This window comes from Syngnathus typhle, linkage group LG5 (genome assembly GCF_033458585.1).
Source record: "Syngnathus typhle isolate RoL2023-S1 ecotype Sweden linkage group LG5, RoL_Styp_1.0, whole genome shotgun sequence".
NCBI lineage: Eukaryota > Metazoa > Chordata > Actinopteri > Syngnathiformes > Syngnathidae > Syngnathus > Syngnathus typhle.
Genome location: NC_083742.1, coordinates 4,202,530 through 4,221,535, shown reverse-complemented (window position 1 = coordinate 4,221,535; position 19,006 = coordinate 4,202,530). Strand labels below are relative to the sequence as shown.

The following is a 19,006-nucleotide window of genomic DNA, read 5'->3' as shown; positions in this document are numbered from 1 at the left end:
CTATTCGCGCCCCCCACTCCTTACCGTGACTATCCATCTCTGCATAACATTTTATCCTTATTAACATTAAAGAAAAAAAGAAAGACATATGGTCAAACTTACAAAGAATAACTTTATCAAATCGTGTTTTAAGTCTGCAACAGAAAAGATTTTAAGTGCATCAATGCCTGAAATTAAAAATAAATAAATCCTTGTTTAAACTGTAAACATGGTTGACCAACTAATTGCACCATTGCAAAATTAAATCAAATCAATAAATAATATTCTCCAACTGTACTCACAGTGAAGCCAAGCGCTAAATACGCAACTACAAAACTAAATTTAAATAAAATTTCAGTGAAAGAATTTCTGCAAGGTAGAGTAGGCCACAATTTTTCCACATAGATTAGATTTTGGGAGTAAGTAAGTATATTTTGTCACGCAGGGCCAGGAAGCTTTACATATTCCCCCCCCCCCCCCCCCCTTGAAAAATAAAGCCACAATTAAAAAAATGTCTGCTTTCAAGTTTTCTTGGTTTGATATTAAAATTTGTTTTAACATTAAAGTGGGGAGACTGAAAAAAGAGTTTAAAAAGTTTATTGGAATGTATCACCCGCGAGTGATAGCAAGACAGCAAGTGAGGGAACACTGTATGAGTATACGGCCCAGATGTGTCAGGCTGGCTCTATCCTGCTCTAACACAGTGCTTCTCAATCATTTTCTGTGATGCACCCACAAGGGAGAAGAAAACATTTGCCCCCCCACACACACACATTAAAGAAAACAAACCAAATAAAAAAAAATAGAAAGATCAACTTACAATGAAGAATAACTTTAACAGAACAGGTTCAATGTGCATCACTTTGCCTGAAATTAAAAAAGTTAATTAGAATTATTTAAACTATAAACATTCTTGGCCAACTGCCATTTTATTCAAGATTCAAGAATTTTTATTTGCCATGTTTGGGTGTGCCAAACAAGGAATTTGACTTCGGTACATCACAGCCTCTGTTCAACATTTAGGTGACTAACAACACTCAGGACGTGTGAAAAACGACAAATATTCTCAGGCATCCCCTGATCTTAAACTCCCAGGAGGGCAAGGAAACACTCAAAACTCCAACTACGGGAAATGAGAAATCTTGAGAAGAGACCACAGATGGGAGGATCCCTCTTCCAGGATGATCAGGCTGCAATGGATGCAGAGAGGACACATAGTACAAATAGTGTAGACAATTCAAAAAGGGTGTGGGGAGCAGGATGTTATTGCAGGATTTTATGCTGAAAAATACAATAAAATAATAAACATACAGAATATTAAATTAAATAACCAATAAATAATATTTATTGTTCTCTAATATAGCGCGCCCCACTATTTGAGAAGCACTGCTATAGTGTCAGCTTTTAATTATATAGCGCTGTCATTTTAAAGCAAATTGATAAATGCAACAATATTAATTTGCTTTGAAAATACCTGAGTAATAAAATGGATGGATGGATGAATGATGATCACAATTAAGTAGAAAATCTCCTTGTAATATATACTCCTTGTAGGATGTAACGGTACCCAAAAAGAGGAGTTTCTTTGCATCGAGGTTTATGCAAAGAGCTCACGTAATTATATTGTTGCTTTTTGGTGAAGTGATTGAGTGTTCCGTCTGTACGACTGGTCTTTGAACTCACCCCGCTTCAATGGCAGAACGCGGATGAATTTAAAGACATTGCGTTATTTACTTGTATGTCTATCGTGTAATATGTTTTGTTACCGTGGGATAGGGAAAACGTAATTTTGATCTCTTTGTGTGTCTCGGCATGTGAAGATGTTGACAATAAAGCAGACTTTGACTTTGACATCAAATGAGAATAATCCTTTCTAAAAATTCAATTTGACTGACGCAAACGTGAGTTCTTCATGCTTTTATTGAAAACAACATAGTGCTGACGCCGTGCGACGCCGTACGACATCGGTTTTTCGCTTTCCAAATAAGGTGTGCGCGCTCCCACGGCAGGGGGAACAAAATCTCACGGGGGAACCAAATCTAGCACAACACCGGTCCGCACAATCTTATTTGTTCATCCATGTTTAAACGTTACCATAGCGACCAGAGTCAAAGAGTGTTCGAGGCACAGTGGATATACTTGTTGTTTGGACAATGTTACGACGCTGCTAGTAAAGTTGCATTGAAGTTGTTTTTGTGCCAGTTGTATCTTTTTACTTTATTGTATTTATTCGCCACACCTTAAAGGCCCGAAGGCCCTATAAATAAATAAATAAATAAATAAATAAATAAATAAATAAATAAATAAATAAATAAATAAATAAATAGATACCAGAAATAAATCGGAGACGCAGAGCTGTGAAGGTGACGTCCGTCTGCTCAATGACCTCAACCGCTTCTTTGCTCGCTTCGACGCTCAGAACAGCACTTGCCCGCTGAAGGCCACTCCCCCTTCACACGAGCTGCCCCTGTGCCTCTCCGCCGACAGCGTGAGGAGGGCGCTTGCCGCTATCAACATTCGTAAGGCGGCGGGCCCTGACAACATCCCCGGTCGGGCGCTGAAGGACTGCGCTGGTGAGCTGACGGATGTCTTCACGGACATCTTTAACACTTCCCTGCAGCAGGCCATCGTCCCGTCGTGTTTCAAGGCTGCCACCATCGTACCTGTGCCGAAGAAACCCGCTCCGTCCTGCTTCAATGACTACCGCCCCGTGGCACTTACGCCCATCATCATGAAGTGCTTTGAGCGGCTTGTCATGGACCACATCCGATCCGTCCTCCCCCCCACCATTGACCCCTTCCAATTTGCGTACCGAGCCAAACGGTCTTCTGAGGATGCCATCTGCTCTGCCCTCCACTCGGCCCTCACCCATCTGGAGAGAAGGGACTCGTATGTGAGATTGCTGTTTGTGGACTTTAGTTCTGCCTTCAACACCATTGTGCCACAACGCCTCATCAGCAAACTTGACGCGCTGGGCCTCAGTACCTACCTCTGCAACTGGCTACTGGACTTCCTCTGTCAGAGGCCACAGGTAGTACGTGTTGGCGACAAAATCTCCGCCAGCATCACGCTGAGCACGGGGGCCCCCCAAGGCTGCGTGCTCAGTCCACTGCTCTTCACCCTCCTGACGCATGACTGCACTGCAACCTACAGCGACAACCGTATAGTGAAGTTTGCTGACGACACGACTCTGGTGGGTCTCATCACCAAGGGAGACGAGACTCAATACAGGCTGGAGGTTGACCTTCTGACCACGTGGTGCAGGGACAACAACCTCCTGCTGAACGTCGACAAGACCAAGGAGATTGTTGTGGACTTCCGGAAGGGTCACACCCAACACCTGCCGCTGACCATCGACGGTGCTGTGGTGGAGAGAGTGAGCAGCGCCAAGTTCCTGGGGGTGCACATCAGTGAGGATCTATCCTGGTCCACCAACACCGCAGCACTGGCAAAGAAAGCCCAGCGCCGCCTGTACTTCCTGCGGAAACTCAGGCGAGCGAGCGCTCCTCCGGCCGTCATGACTGCATTTTACCGCGGCACCATTGAGAGCGTCCTCTCCAGCTGTATTGCTGTTTGGGGTGGCGGCTGCACTGACTACAACTTGAAGGCCCTGCAGCGCATAGTGAACACGGCTGGTAAGATTGCTGGTGCTTCGCTCCCCTCCTTGAAGGACATTTACACCTCCCATCTCACCCGCAAGGCGACCACGATTGTGAGTGATGTGAGTCACCCCGCTCACTCTTTGTTCGAGCTTCTGCCCTCTGGGAAGAGGTACAGAAGCCTGCGCTCCCGCACCACCAGACTCTCAAACAGCTTCATACTCCAGGCTGTTAGGATCCTGAACTCGCTCCCCCGTTCTGCGTAGCGTCCTGTACTTTTACTGTCTGTACTACCTGTATAAACACTGGCTCTTATTTGTTGTGTTATCTGTTTATTTATTATTTATTATTACTCTTATTATTTATTGTTTGTGCCTTTTTGTTTATGATGTTTTTTACTTTTGCGCTATGCTTGCTGGCTCCATTTTGCTCCTCTTATTTATTGTGTTATCTGTTTATTTATTATTTACTCATCACTCTTACTATTGATTGTTTGACTTTTTGCCTTCTTGTTTTTATATTGTGTCGCGTACATGTATGTCTATCGTGTTAGGTGTCTCGTCACCGTGGGATAGAGTAAACGTAATTTTGGTCTCTTTGTGTGTTGTGACATGTGGAGAGATTGACAATAAAGCTGACTTTGACTTTGACTCTGGCACCCACTACCATGAAAACACTCTGGAAACCACTGTGGAGACATCACTTCATATCAAGAGAGACCAAACTAAGGATATATAACTCCTCAGTCTTGTCCCTCCTCCTTTACGGAGCAGAAACCTGGCCTCTCAACAAGACCCAGGCTGCCAGAATCGATGGCTTTGACACTAGAGCACTGCGCACTATAAAGGGGATAAAATGGACAGATAAAGTCCCCAACTCTGTGCTGCGGGAATGCACCCAACAGCCCCCAGCATCCCACCTGGCAGCACAACGTCGGCTGCACTGGTATGGCCAGGTCAAAAGACTCCTCCCTGAACAACCGACTCACGCTATTCTCAATATCCAACCCAAAATTGCCGGTTGGAAACGACCCCGCAGTGCCCCCCGCACTCGATGGAGTGCACTGAGAACACCCACGCAGGCACACGGAGAACATGCAAACTCCACACAGGGCGGGCTGGAGGTGGAATCAAATTTGCACCCTCTGAACTGTGAGGTGAACGTGCTCACCAGTGTGCCACCGAGCCGCCCTTCATCAGTTTTCGATTGCCTCAATTATTATTTTTTCCATTTTGCCTGTATTGTCTACTCCAGGGATGCCCAAGTCCGGTCCTCAAGAGCCCCTATCCAGCCTGCTTTAGATACATCCCTACTGCAACACACCTGATTCAAATCATCAGGATCTTTATCAGGCTTTTCCAAAGCTTGCTGATGAGCTGATCATCAACCCAGGAAGACTAGCTATTGCTGAAGCAAAAGACCATAGGGATCCGAACCAACAATAAACAATACATCATCAATGTGGTGACACTTGTGAAAATGAACAAAAAGGAAGAACTTTGATGTTGCTTACGACAGTAAAGGAAAAGAAAAATTAGGTGGTTCTCTCGTCCTTTAAATATAAATAAAAAACATTGAAGTGGAGTATAATTTACTTGAGACCAAAGCATGGAATGGATGAACGAGTACATGTTAAATATTCCCGGTTGCCTGCCTATTGCTTTGATAACTTTCTGCATCGCATTTGACACTACATTAACCACGCAGGGACAAACGCTTGCCCTGTAAGATTGTACTGTAATAAAGACTTGCTGTCACTTGCTGTTTGCTCACATCAGGAAATAGACAGCAAAGCATGACATGTTGGGAGCTACAACAGTCTAGCACAGACATGGATGGGCAAACTACGGCCCGCGGGCCACATCCGGCCCACGGGGCCGTTTAATCCGGCCCGCCAAACCTGAATAAATTGTATTACCGTTTTTTTTCGTGTATAGTGCGCAAAATTTAACTAATTTATTGTCCTAAAATCTGGGGTGCGCATTATACACGGGTACAAAAAATGTTAAATTTTTTATTTTTTTTAAATTTTTTATTTTTTTTTAAATTTTTTTTTTTTTTTTTTTTTTTTAAAGAAAGTCATGGTACAACATACGACCGCAATGCTCTCGTATCAGACGCTTGCTCGATCACCTGCTCGTTTTCTGTCTGTCACAATGTACCCTACACAAATCCGAAACATTTGTTGCGGCTTCGAGTCACGACGAGGGGCAAGTTTTGGTTTCCAAGGGTGTTTTTATTCCTCTTCAACGTCTCTCAGAGCCGCCTTTTTCACGTCCGCACGCCTTTTTCACATGCGCGCACGGAGCGCGGTGGTGCGTTTATGGGCAGTCGGAGAAATCAACGCCAACAAAAAAAATTACATCCAGCCTAGTTAAGACCATACCGAAGACTATAAAAATGGGACCCATTGGCTCCCTGCGTGTGTGACGATCATTGGGACTTAAAAAAAAATATATATATATATATATATATATATATATATATATATATATATTTTTTTTAAAATTCATAAAAATTGGGTGCGTATTATACATGGGTACAGGCTTTTTTCCAGCATCAGCATGCCATTTTTAGGGTGCGTATTATACATGGGGACGCATTATACACGGAAAAAAACGGTATTAATTTTTTTGGGTCATTTTCCCTGCAATTACTATGTTTCCCCAGTAGATGGGGAAGCGCCCGCCCGTGCATTTACTCCCGGGAGCCGTGTCAGAAAGCTCGGTGCACACTCACAAGTGCGTGTGCGTACTCAGTAGTACGTAGTAATTTCATCTATCAGTGCCGAATTCCGAGTGTCGGATGTGACGTCAATATTCTCGTAATTCGCGCGCTTCGAGTTTTCAGATACAGTTTCACGCTAATGCCACCCACAAACCTTCCCCTGGAATCATTCCATTAAAATGAGTGGCCCGAAGAAAAGAAAGGTGGACACTGAGTGCCGAATGTTAAAAAAGAGTGGACAATTTGGCTCGACTTACGTGTGTGAGAAGACGTTCAGCCACATGACTGTCAACAAAGCCCGTCACAGATCTAGGTTAACGGACCGACACCTCGGTTCTATCCTAAGAATTACCACAACAAATTTTACTCAAGACTATGATGCACTAGCAAAATAGGGAAACCAACAATACTATTGATTTCTTTATTACTTGATTTAGATGTATTCTTTCACTGATTCTTCAAGATGATGTGTTTGGTCAGAATGTTTGCCGTTGGATGTGATTTCACCTCATTAGATAAACATATTTCATAAATCTGACCTGCAGGCGCTGAAGTGATGGAAAATGTTATTCATCATAACTGTCGTATTCAATAGGAATCACTGATAGTAGTTTTTTGGTAGTTTTTTATTTAATGCTGTTAATAAATGCATTTGTTTTCAAAAAGCTTTTTTTAATATCCATGCTTTAGTATCTACTAAAAGTAAAAACCTTTTATGCAATGACCTTTACATGTCATTTATATTACTTCACACAAACACAACATCCATCTGCTCCTGGTTCAGCCCCCCCAGTCAAAATTTAGAACCCAATTCGGCCCGCAAGTCAAAAAGTTTGCCCACCCCTGGTCTAGCACACTGTCTCTCTTTCTCACGCTTTCTCTCTCGTTCTCTCACACACGCACACTTGCACGCACGCACGCACCCACACACGTATCGTATATAAATGTAATGTTTAATCATGTGATACTATATGTTTACTCCACCACAGTATGCTTAATCTACAAGTTTAGAGGAGTCCTGTAAGTCATTGTGTTTCATTTGACTGTTTGATTGTTAAGTGAATTCTCAAATGTACCATATTTCCAAGTCAGTGTTGTATTATTAAGCCAATATATGTGAAGTTGTCATAGACAGTACTCTGTTATTGAGTCACTTAGCTCATCTAGTGAAGTGTTGGTTGGCACCAGGGGCTATGCACAGACAAGGCCCCCATTATGCTTTAACAGCATAGGCTCACGGGGAGTTTCGACTTTGACCAGCACTTATGTTGCTATTCTTGCTGATGAAAACATGACCTTCTCTTAGGGATAGTGGGTGTAAAACAGGGGTGTCCAAACTACGGCCCGCAGGCTATTGTATCCCATTTCCCGGACAGGTCTGTGAACAGTGGCTTTTGATACCTGGATTCTAGCTTCAGTCCACTGTCTTTGAAGCTCCCCCAAATTCTGGAAGTGACTCTTCTTCACAATGCTGTTAAGGCTGCGGTCATCTCTCTTGGTTGTGCAGCGTTTCCTGCCACATTTCCCCCTTCCAACTGACTTTTTGCAGATGTGCTTTGAAACTGCACTCTGTGAACAGCTTGCTCTTTGAGAAATTTCTTTTTGTCTTACCCTCCTGATGGAGGGTGTCAATGATGGTCCTCTGGACAGGAGTCAGAGCCCGCGGGCCGCAGTTGGGGTCCAGTTTTTATTGGCCCGCAGCAAATTCTGAAAACATACCGTTTTTTTCCGTGTATAGTGCGCCCCCATGTATAATACGCACCCTAAAAATGGCATGCTGATGCTGGAAAAAAGCCTGTACCCATGTATAATACGCACCCAATTTTTATGAATTTTTTTTTTTTTTTTTTTTTAAGTCCCAATGATCGTCACACACGCAGGGAGGCAATGGGTCCCATTTTTATAGTCTTTGGTATGGTCTTAACTAGGCTGGATGTAATTTTTTTTGTTGGCGTTGATTTCTCCGACTGCCCATAAACGCACCACCGCGCTCCGTACGCGCACGGGACAGCAAACGAGCAGGTGATCGAGCAAGCGTCTGATACGAGAGCATTGCGGTCGCATGAAGCGTGTTTGAAGTGAACAGCAGAGAAGAAAGGAACAAGGCAAAGTGTTGTGAAATAAAATGCACAGAACGGATGCGCAAGACACGTCAGCTATATAAAGAGCGAGAGTTGTTTTCTTCCTATTAGTTTCAATTCACAGTTTAATTAGCAGTTTCAATCAGCAAATAACAAAATGCGTATTACAGGTAATGTTTTATTTCACAACACTTTGCCTTGTTCCTTTGGTCTCTGCTGTTCATCCTAAAACACAAAGGCGCTCTTTAAGCAATGCGACAGTGAGCGCCCGGCGCGCTGCGGTTGCGCGACCGCACCAAATTAATGTGTTGTGAAATAAAATATTACCTGTAATACGGATTTAGGTAGAGAACTGAACTCTCGCTCTTTATATAGCTGACGTGTCTTGCGCATCCGTTCTGCGCATCTGTAATGGCGTCCTCCGTATGATATCCGGTTTGCGTGTGTGCGCGTGTGTGCGAGAGCGAGAGAGAGCGAGAGAGAGAGTGCGAGAGAGAACGCTCAACCGTAGCGCGCCGCCGACCGCCCAACTGCACCGCGCTGATCGATTATTGTGACAGAGCCGTCGCTGAAATTTAGAAGATATTTTTAAAGTCCTGATGTACTTTCTAAAATTTAAGTGGACCTCAGTGCGCACTGCGCAGGGAGCTTAATTTGGTGCGGTCGCGCAACCGCAGCGCGCCGGGCGCTCACTGTCGCATTGCTTAAAGAGCGCCTTTGTGTTTTAGGATGAACAGCAGAGACCAAAGGAACAAGGCAAAGTGTTGTGAAATAAAATATTACCTGTAATACGCATTTTGTTATTTGCTGATTGAAACTGCTAATTAAACTGTGAATTGAAACTAATAGGAAGAAAACAACTCTCGCTCTTTATATAGCTGACGTGTCTTGCGCATCCGTTCTGTGCATTTTATTTCACAACACTTTGCCTTGTTCCTTTCTTCTCTGCTGTTCACTTCAAACACGCTCCATGCGACCGCAATGCTCTCGTATCAGACAAGGCTTGCTCGATCACCTGCTCGTTTGCTGTCCCATGCGCGCACGGAGCGCGGTGGTGCGTTTATGGGCAGTCGGCGAAATCAACGCCAACAAAAAAAATGACATCCAGCCTAGTTAAGACCATACCAAAGACTATAAAAATGGGACGCATTGCCTCCCTTCGTGTGTGACGATCATTGGGACTTAAAAAAAAAATAAAAATAAAAAAATAAAAAATTAAAAAACTTTTTTGTACCCATGTATAATGCGCACCCCAGATTTTAGGACAATAAATTAGTTAAATTTTGCGCGCTATACACGGAAAAAAACGGTAATTGAATATGGCCCGCACAAGAAGCTTGAGCTCAACTCTGTTGCGCTTTTCAGTTTCAATACTAGATGGAGCCCGCCACACAAATGAAATCAAGCAAAGAAAAACTTTTACCCCGAGTCCCCACAAATGGCTGCAAACCCCCCCCCCCCCCCCCCAAGCCCAACGAACACGCAGCGTTTGACGTCCCATTAACATCCCCCCCCCCCCATTGTGTGTTTTGGGGTGTTCTCTTGTATTGAGGGGTGCTGGTTGGCCGCTGTTACTTTTTTTCCTTTGTCTTTAAGCTTTGATTTGCTGTGATGGCTTTTATCTTGAGCACTTTCTGACTTTCTTTGTGGCGCCGTTGTGTGGCAGCCTTATGAGAGCCTATTGAGTTGCGCTCATGCCATCTGTGTCTTTTGTATACCCACTCTGTGGTATGGATACTGCTGGGGCCTGAATTTCCCCACCCCTGGGGATCAATAAATAATCAATCAATCAATCAATCAATCAATCAATCAATCAATCAACCAACCAACCAACCAACCAACCAATCAATCAATCAATCAATCACTAGGAGGCCAAAAGTGAAAATAAGGTCTTCAACCTTTCATCTAATGAACTCCACAGTACAAAACAATGCTAGTAAAGCTGTTTTAGAGATGCCACGGATTATGACTTTTTAACCCTAATAAAATAAAATTATAACTACAATAAAATGGAAAGACTTTATGTTGGAAGAGGGAAAGAAAGAGCTTGGAACATTTCCAAAATGCCAGTCTACAGCGAATGAATGATTGTTATTGTTCATTTTATACCTGCAGAAAATGAGAGTGGATGGGGGCAGGGGGGACTCGGATTTCACCTGCCTGCCGAAATCCGTCCCCTCATTGAATTGTCTATTGTAAGAAGCTGGCAAAAATAGAAAGGCTGGCGTTGTCATAGCTCTATCTGAGCTCAGTGACTTTTACGCTTATGTTTTACGAGTGAGGACAATGGTAAGAATAAATCTCCATAGAACTGTGAATTTAGAGAGTCGTGTAGTTGTTTAGTGGAGAGGGTGCCACACCTCAATGGGCCAAACTTTTTTTTGATGACACAATTGCTTCTACAGAGGGGGTAGTTCCACTAGGTCAAGTTCTTACGCTTACTCAGATGCAAATTGACCCACAAAGCTGTAACGAAAATCATAGGTATGTTATAAAACCTAAGAGTTAATCAAGAGGCTCAATTTGTATATTATGTCCTGGCTCTCAAGTACAACATAGTGAATCACTAATGTAAGAACAGGACATTTTTTATTGCAATCAACAAAAGGACAAAGAAAATCATATGGAGGAGGTGTGTTGCCATGTGACTGATCTCAGGTCTGAGAGTGGGAGGAACTTTAATCAATATTGGGATGGGCACCAGTTGTTTGACCATTGAAGCGGATATTTACAATATTTATACTTTATTACTGCCGTGGCACAACAAGTAACACTTTGAATCTCTGTTAACTTTTCTTTTGGCTCAGATTGATGTAAAATCTTCCTGACAATCCCTCAAATGTTGCTTTAGTATTTTGTCCCTTTTATTTGATGGTTGCTGCTATTGTTGGGATGTAGTTGCTGAGAAAATGTAATTAACCTCACAGGGTGAATAAATTATCTTTTTGTCAAGTCAACAATGTATCAATTCAACCTCGTGCCGGATACACACTTTGGGGTCTATTTTGGTAGACTGGCGCCATTGTGCTCGGTGTAAAAATGTGCATAACGTCATTTACATTATTATTCATGCATCGTCATTTCTGTGCGGGATCATTGGTCTAGTTCAGTGTGTTTGTGAATTTGGAAGATGCGCCGCACCAATATATATATCGTTTTTTTCCATGTATAATGCGCAAAATTTAACTAATTTATTGTCCTAAAATCTGGGGTGCGCATTATACATGGGTACAATGTTTTTTTATTTTTTTAAAAAAGATTTTTTTTTTTTTAAAAAGATTTTTTTTTTTTTAAGAAAATCATGGTACAACAAAACCAACAACAGGACTGACCGACAAAGACGTGGAACAAAAATTTTTTTTTTTAAATTTGTACCCATGTATAATGCGCACCCCAGATTTTAGGACAATAAATTAGTTAAATTTTGCGCATTATACACGGAAAAAAACGGTAAATTTGGGTGCGTATTATACATGGGTACAGGCTTTTTTCCAGCATCAACATGCCATTTTTAGGGTGCGTATTATACATGGAAAAAAATGGTAGTCATCATGTTTTGTATTGCTAAAAGGAGTGCACAACCACATATAGAAAGTTGCATTACAAACTTTCCATTTTTTAAATACTTTTTGTCAAAATGACAATGAGAAGTACATTCCACAGTTATGTACGCATGTTTAAAAACTTTGAGGCATGTTTCCACCAAGTTCAGATGTTCAGTGTAATTTCTGTGCGTAGTAGTGCTGCAGTTCTATCAACTTCTTCTCCAAACAACTGATCAAGATTGGGTCAACGTCAGGGTCAAATTTGTTAGCAAACCAATGACCATCGTTGAGGAGCCAACGAAGTTCTGCAGCTCCATAGATGCAAACACTTCTCACATGTATACCTGAGCAGGGTGGATATAAATGCCCTTCTAAATAGTTCCATTTAACAAGTCGTGTCTTACTCTTTAAGTCTGTGACATCTGGAGTTAACCTGGGAATGTGACCTGGTACTCCTGGCATCCTGACAAGGGTGGCCCAAAAGTGTTCATCCGGTGAATAAGTGTCTGCTGACCATGCCAAAAAGTCTTTCACCACTTTGTTGTTGCTTATGTAATTCACAAACTCCCGCGACAGGACAAAATATGCACTCCCAATGAACACCATGATTCCATGTGGAGGAATATCTTTGGCTATAGCGGTTTTCACAGGAATACTTTGGTACTCATGCAGGACATTCTTTAGCTCATGATGAAAGCTGAAGCGTTGTTTCTTCAGCTTACTGGGGCGGCTGGACTCAAGCATGTTGTTGCCATTCAGCTGCTTCAGCTCTCTTACAAGTTCATTGTTGGACTTGAGTGGAAAGTCTTGGCCACAGAGATTGATCACATATTTCCACTTGACCTCTGACCTCAGTAGGTCAGAAAGGCAGTTGAGATCGGCGTTAAGTCTGCTAATATGGGCGTATTTAACAGATTCTAGTTTTGAGGCAATGAACACACTTGGGACACAATGAGCGAGGTTCTCCATGGCCTTAATGAATGTTGGAGAAGACTTTTGGTCATAGTGAATGCAGTAGATGTTTTGAGGTGCATAGATGGCATGAAGAATACGCTCCACCATGGGTGCATTTTTATGCACCACCAGGGAATAAGCCAGCGGAAAGTTGTGCTCTACCGCTGAAATTGCAACACTATTATAATGTCTCGTTTTTAAAAAGGTTGGACAGTCCGAGGTCAGACTTACGGTGCTTTCGTCATCCACTGCAACAAGAACTTTTTGTTTTAACTCAAGAGCTTTGCCTATTTCCACTGGGTCAAGTTCGTAGATAGCGGTGCAGTTGACATCATACATGTGGCTGTGAATTCCAGATAGCTTGCCAGTGATTCCATGGGGGTCAATATAGGTGCTCTCCCACACTGTCACTTTGAGGTAGACCAGCTTCAGCAAACACACTGCCACCAGAGACAGAAGAAACAGGAAGTACCTGTGTCTCACTCTAAATATGGAGCAGCCACATCTTACTTTCATTCTAGAAAAGGTTAAAAAAAGACAAAGATAAACATTTGATCTAATCACGTGCCTACATAAGTCAATGACATACAATCCACTAAAAGCTTTATATATATACACACACACACACACACACACCGTAATTTTCAGACTAAAAGTCGCACCGGAGTATAAGTCGCACCAGCCATAAAATGCCCAAAAAAGCGAAAAAAAACAAACATATATAAGTCGCTCCGGAGTATAAGTCGCATTTTGGGGGGCAATTTATTCGACAAAATCCAACACCAAGAACAGTCATGAACGAGCAACAACAGGCTAAACGATAGCTATGCTAACGTGACATAAACACAAACTAAGAGCTGAGAACGGCCCTGACGCAAAATTCAGAGTTATTAAAAAAACTATTACATAAATAACACGTTAATAAAACCATCTGCGTCACTCCAATTCATTAAATCCATCAATCGTCCTTTGTCAACAATGCGTGCGCGCCGCTGACGGCTCTTGCACTTCAAAATATTCCACAGGCCCATATAATGATATATAAATTATAAATCAAATAACTATTATATAAGCAATAATGTTATCAAACCATCTGTGCACTCTAAATCATTAAATCCATTGATCAAATTCCTCGTCCTTTGTCAACATCGCCGCGCGTGCGCCCTGACGTCAGCCTTGCCTTCTTCTTCTACTACTACTTTGGGATTTGGCTTCATAGAGATACATAGAAACACTAGATGATCGCTTTAGCTGGTTGACGACGTGCAGACCTGTCCACCGTCTTGGGTGAGTCACGGTAAATGGGCACGCTGCCGTCAGCAGCGCAACGTCGCGTCAGCAGCGCAACGTCGCGTCAGCAGCGCAACGTCGCGTCAGCAGCGCAACGTCGCGTCAGCAGCGCAACGTCGCGTCAGCAGCGCAACGTCGCGTCAGCAGCGCAACGTCGCGTCAGCAGCGCAACGTCGCGTCAGCAGCGCAACGTCGCGTCAGCAGCGCAACGTCGCGTCAGCAGCGCAACGTCGCGTCAGCAGCGCAACGTCGCGTCAGCAGCGCAACGTCGCGTCAGCAGCTCGGCGGTTGTTTACATAAAGGACTAAGATCGACTCGTCCAGGGGCGGTGGATGAGGCTCGGACAATGCTTTTACGCACGCCCGGTCCTACTCTACCGAGCTGTCTTTCACCACACGCCTGTAAGTTTGTTTTGTTAAATAAAGAGCCGTTTACCTAACCCACGTCTTTCCTTGAACTTTGTTAACGCTACAATATAGTAGATCTGTGGAATAACGACGAGGCTGACGTCAGGAGTGACGCAGATGGTTTTATTAACGTGTTATTTATGTAATAGTTTTTTGAATAACTCTGAATTTTACGTCAGGGCCGTTCTCAGCTCTTAGTTTGTGTTTATGTCACGTTAGCATACCTATCGTTTAGCCTGTTGTTGCTCACGTGTTGTTGCGACGCTGTGTCAGCAGCGCGGCGGTTGTTTACATAAAGGACAAAGATTGACTCGATGAGCTGCTGCTGACGCGACGTTGCGCTGCTGTTGTCACTTGAAATTCAAATTACAGTAATCCCTTGCTACATTGCGGTTCGTTTATCGCGGTTTCACTTTTTTTTATTTCTTTTGGAAGATTTTTGAAAAAAAAAAAACATATATAAGTCGCTCCTGAGTATAAGTCAGCCCCCCACCCAAACTATGAAAAAAAACGCGACTTATAGTCCGAAAATTACGGTATATATACCATATATATATATATATATGTCTGTGTCTGTGTGTGTAAAATCAGTTGTACGACCTTTTTTCTGTGAGGACTGATTCATGGTCTGACTGATATTTAGATAAATGGCAAACATCTGTTAGATTCCTGCGGTGGTGATAACATGCAATTGGGGAACATGAGTTCGGCTACAGAACTTGTACGTGTTTTTTCTAATATATTTGTGTAGCCATGTACCAAGTGATAGTGGGGTCGTGGACCAGTGGTCGCAGACCACTGCACGAAGGGGCCTGAGCCACATTCAAGCTTTTTGCCTAGCAGCACCCCTGGCAAGTACCGTATTTTCCGCCCTATAAGGCACACCTAAAAACCTAAATTTTTATCAAAAGTCAACAGTGCGCCTTTTAGTCCGGTGCGCCTTATATATGGCTCAAGTGATGAACTTGTTGATCCATACTGGTTGTACACAGTGCTCTGCCAAAATGTTTTAGTACGTTTTAGTACGACTAGTAAATTACAAGGTCGCATCGCTTCCCAACATTACGGTAACTGTAGTCAGGGGGCGTCACCGAATAGCTGTTGTACCCGCGAGGCTATTTCATTTCAAAATAGGCTGCTCCGTTAATGTTTCGAGTAAATCTACGGATCGATATGGAAGGGAAACATAGGTAAGTAGTACCAATGCGTTAGATCGAACTTTAGTCAGTTCTGATCATTTTATAGGAGCTCGTTTGAGAAACGCGATTGTTTACACTTTGCTGAGGCTCATGGGAGATTGCGAGCTGAGGGTCATGGGTTTTTGCGGATGGCTAATGCTATAACGATAGCTGCTATACGCGCGAGGCTATTTCATGTCAAAATAGGCTGCTCTGTTAATGTTTCGAGTAAATCTACGGATCGATATGGAAGGGAAACATAGGTAAGTAGTACCAATGCGTTAGATTGAACTTTAGTCAGTTGCAATCATTTTATATGAGATCGTTTGAGAAACGCGATTGTTTACAGAGGGCTCGTTGGTTATTGGCTAGTGGGTGCATACCGCAACCCTAGTCAACCTTAGTTTGTTGCAGTAAAGCTTCTATTTTATGTGCCTTATAGGCCGGTGCGCCTTATATATGGACAAAGTTTTAAAATGGGCCGTTCATTGAAGGTGCGCCTTATACCCCGGTGCGCCTAATAGGGCGGAAAATACGGTATACTGTAGATAACCTGGGAAGGGAATCTTCACACAAGGCAGATTTATCAAACGCTGTTAAGACACATGACTTCGTGTTTCTTTATTTGAAACGACAATATTGATCCTAACTTTATGATCACTCATGGCGGAGGGCACAGTAAACAACGTCAGATAAAACGTGGTGAAAACAGACTATGGCTAAATCTTGCATTCTTGTGAATTATACTCTTCATACTGCACGCTGTTAGGGTCCTGAACTCTCTCCCCCCTTCTGCGTAGCGTCCTGTACTTTTGCGCTATATTCTGAATGTCTGCTGTATGCACACTTGCTCCGTTTTGCTCCTCTTATTTATTGTGTTATTGTTTATTTATTATTTATTCATCACTCTTATTATTCATTGTTTGTGCCTTCTTGTTTTTATTTTGTGTTGTTTGCTTGTATGTAGGTCGTGTACTATGTCTTGTCACCGTGGGATAGTGGAAACGTAATTTCGATTTCTTTGTGTGTCTTGGCATGTGAAGAGATTGACAATAAAGCAGACTTTGACTTTGATTACATTGACGTGACAAACTCGACATTTAGACATACCATCAAATGCACTTGTTTTGGGCTGTTGGCAAACAATTTTTGTTGTCCAAAAGAACTCTCAATAGTATGCAAACAAATTTATCGCCAGAAATCTGTCTGCCTCACACTTGGCGTTGTTTCTAGTTGTGCATTAAATCATTGCCACTTGAGGTGTTAAATTATCATGATTCACGCCATTACAAAGTCAGTCACTCAATGGTCAGCTTAACCAATATGATATGTAGGTAACACAGTACTTTTCCTGAAGACCAGTCTTGCTCAGATACTTTTTTCAAAGTCAAAGTCTGCTTTATTGTCAATCCCTTCATATGTCAAGACACACAAAGAAACCGAAATTCCGTTTCCTCTATCCCACGGTGACGAGACACAGCACACGATAGACACACAAGTAGACGACCCAAAATAAAAACAAGAAGGCACAAACAATAAATATTAAATAAATAATGAGTGATGAATAAATAATAAACAAATAACACAATAAATAAGAGGAGCAAAACTGAGCCAGTGTGCATACAGCAGACAGTAAGCATAGTGCAAAGTACAGGACGCTACGCAGAAAGGGGGAGATCTTTTTTTCCAGATCTCCTAATGATTTCACAGGCAACATTAAAAAAAACATGCAATGTTAGCTACGGTGCGTGACGACCATATCAAACAAATATCTACATGTACTGTATCGATGCACCCCAAAGACCAAATAAATATACATGTGTGTCTGTGTGTGTTGCGTGTGCTTGCGTGTGTGTGTGTGTGTAATGCATATAGTACGTATATAGCCGACATATTATTAACATATTATGTAAATAAACAAAAACAGTAGACTAACCTTGCTCTGTCCTGGAGACTGTGATCCAAACTTTTTCTGTACAACCCTTAATGACACATCAAAATTATGAAATTAAATTTGAAAGATCCACCTCTTAATTACGGAAGCGTGGAGCTAACAAGGCGGGGTAAAAACTTTGACTGGCAAATACGTTAGAACGTTCAAACATACTTGTCAGTTAAAAAGTTTTTACTTCACATTGGAAGTTCCACGCTTTAGTACTTAATGAAACTTAAATGAATTAACATAACGAACCCATATTAATTATGCGTCTTCTAGGTTGTGACCGATTTAATAGCCTTGAATCTAATGTCTGTTACTCACCAACAGATGCTAAAGTTGCTTGTTTACTTGTAAATTTAGCTCGTAGCAGACGTGAGCGACGTCATGCATGCTGGTCACGTCATGACATCTTTGATCAACTGGTGGAAGGAGACTGAGAATGCCTCCTCATTCATCTAACGGCTTCAAACAACAAAGCGTACAGCATGTAAGAATGCAGAAAAAAATGAATATCGGTTTGTTATGTTTGTAGTATTGTTGATGTTGAGTCTCAGATAATCTGTAAAGTGTTTTGTTAGCTGCAGCTGCAATTGTGCAAATGCTATAAAATAAAGTTGAGTTGATTACTTTTAAATGGATGAATGTATGACATGATAGGTTTCAGAGCACATTTGTAAAATACCGAACAAAGTGAGTTTTGTAGTGTTACCTTGATAGATGTCTGTTGGTGTGACAGCACATTGGGAGGCGAACCAGCAGGAAAAGTCCCCCATGTGTGAAGAAAGTTTAGACTGAACAGGGCGAGTGTGTGTCCTGTCTGCTATGTCTGCAGCTCCATCGTTGACTGGAGGGTGTTTCGAGCAGAGTGACGGAGGGGGGAAGAGGGGAAGGAAAATGGTGGGGGTAGATGGGGAGGGAGTCTCGAGAACAGTCCGCCCACTGACTCTCACAACCACAGAACTGTGTCCAACACTATTACTACACATTCACCATGCTCTTTCGATCTTAGCTGGTGATCAACCTGCATGACGTAGGCCCCTCCACTCGGGAAACTAGTTTCAGTCGTACAGTAGGTGTTGTTTAATATATTGCATTTCATTTTCATTTTTGCTGCAATCATTTTAAATTTTTTAAAGATGATTTCAAGGGCCAATCCAGATGCAAATGCATACAGGTATCAAATGATTAACCCTGCTAAAGTAAAGCCTGGTTTACATGGCAGGATTATCAGCCTGATTTTAGCTCTGAATCTCCCCTCCTGACAATTGTAGGTTGTCCCCGATTCTAGTAATGCTCCAAAGATAATC

General features: G+C 42.5%; 2 protein-coding genes across 5 annotated transcripts in view; one reads left to right on the top strand and one right to left on the bottom strand.

Moving 5' to 3' along the window:
• Positions 1-560: 560 nt before the first annotated feature.
• On the bottom strand, positions 561-18,619 carry gcnt4a (glucosaminyl (N-acetyl) transferase 4a). Of its 4 annotated transcripts, none has more exons than XM_061278393.1 (4): positions 18,409-18,619; positions 17,697-17,742; positions 12,336-13,402; positions 561-1,169 (listed from the first exon to the last, which is right to left on the bottom strand). In XM_061278393.1, exons 1-4 carry the CDS (start codon positions 18,470-18,472, stop codon positions 1,165-1,167), a joined length of 1,182 nt encoding a protein of 393 aa, XP_061134377.1. In that variant the 5' UTR covers positions 18,473-18,619; the 3' UTR covers positions 561-1,164. The 4 variants fall into 4 exon arrangements, with proteins under 4 accessions (XP_061134377.1, XP_061134378.1, XP_061134379.1 ...); XM_061278394.1 differs by lacking the exon at positions 561-1,169 and adding an exon at positions 17,952-18,161 and having other exon boundaries at positions 10,957-13,402; positions 18,409-18,616; XM_061278395.1 differs by lacking the exon at positions 561-1,169 and adding an exon at positions 18,021-18,161 and having other exon boundaries at positions 10,957-13,402; positions 18,409-18,610.
• The window catches only part of LOC133154018 (uncharacterized), a 94,518-nt gene continuing 89,940 nt past the window's right edge, over positions 14,429-19,006 (top strand). Inside the window, exon 1 of the mRNA XM_061278398.1 lies at positions 14,429-14,576. Coding sequence (XP_061134382.1) covers positions 14,508-14,576 — 69 coding nt within the window. The 5' untranslated portion in view covers positions 14,429-14,507. The remainder of the gene's footprint in view (positions 14,577-19,006) is intronic.

Excerpts from the sequence above, each read along its gene's own strand:
- gcnt4a (XM_061278392.1), bottom strand. The coding sequence starts at position 18,472 with ATGGGGGACTTTTCCTGCTGGTTCGCCTCCCAATGTGCTGTCACACCA. Across the intron at positions 17,743-18,408 it reads ACCAACAGACATCTATCAAG|GGTTGTACAGAAAAAGTTTG; the intron begins GTAACACTACAA and ends TGTGTCATTAAG. Across the intron at positions 13,403-17,696 it reads AGTCTCCAGGACAGAGCAAG|AATGAAAGTAAGATGTGGCT; the intron begins GTTAGTCTACTG and ends AACCTTTTCTAG.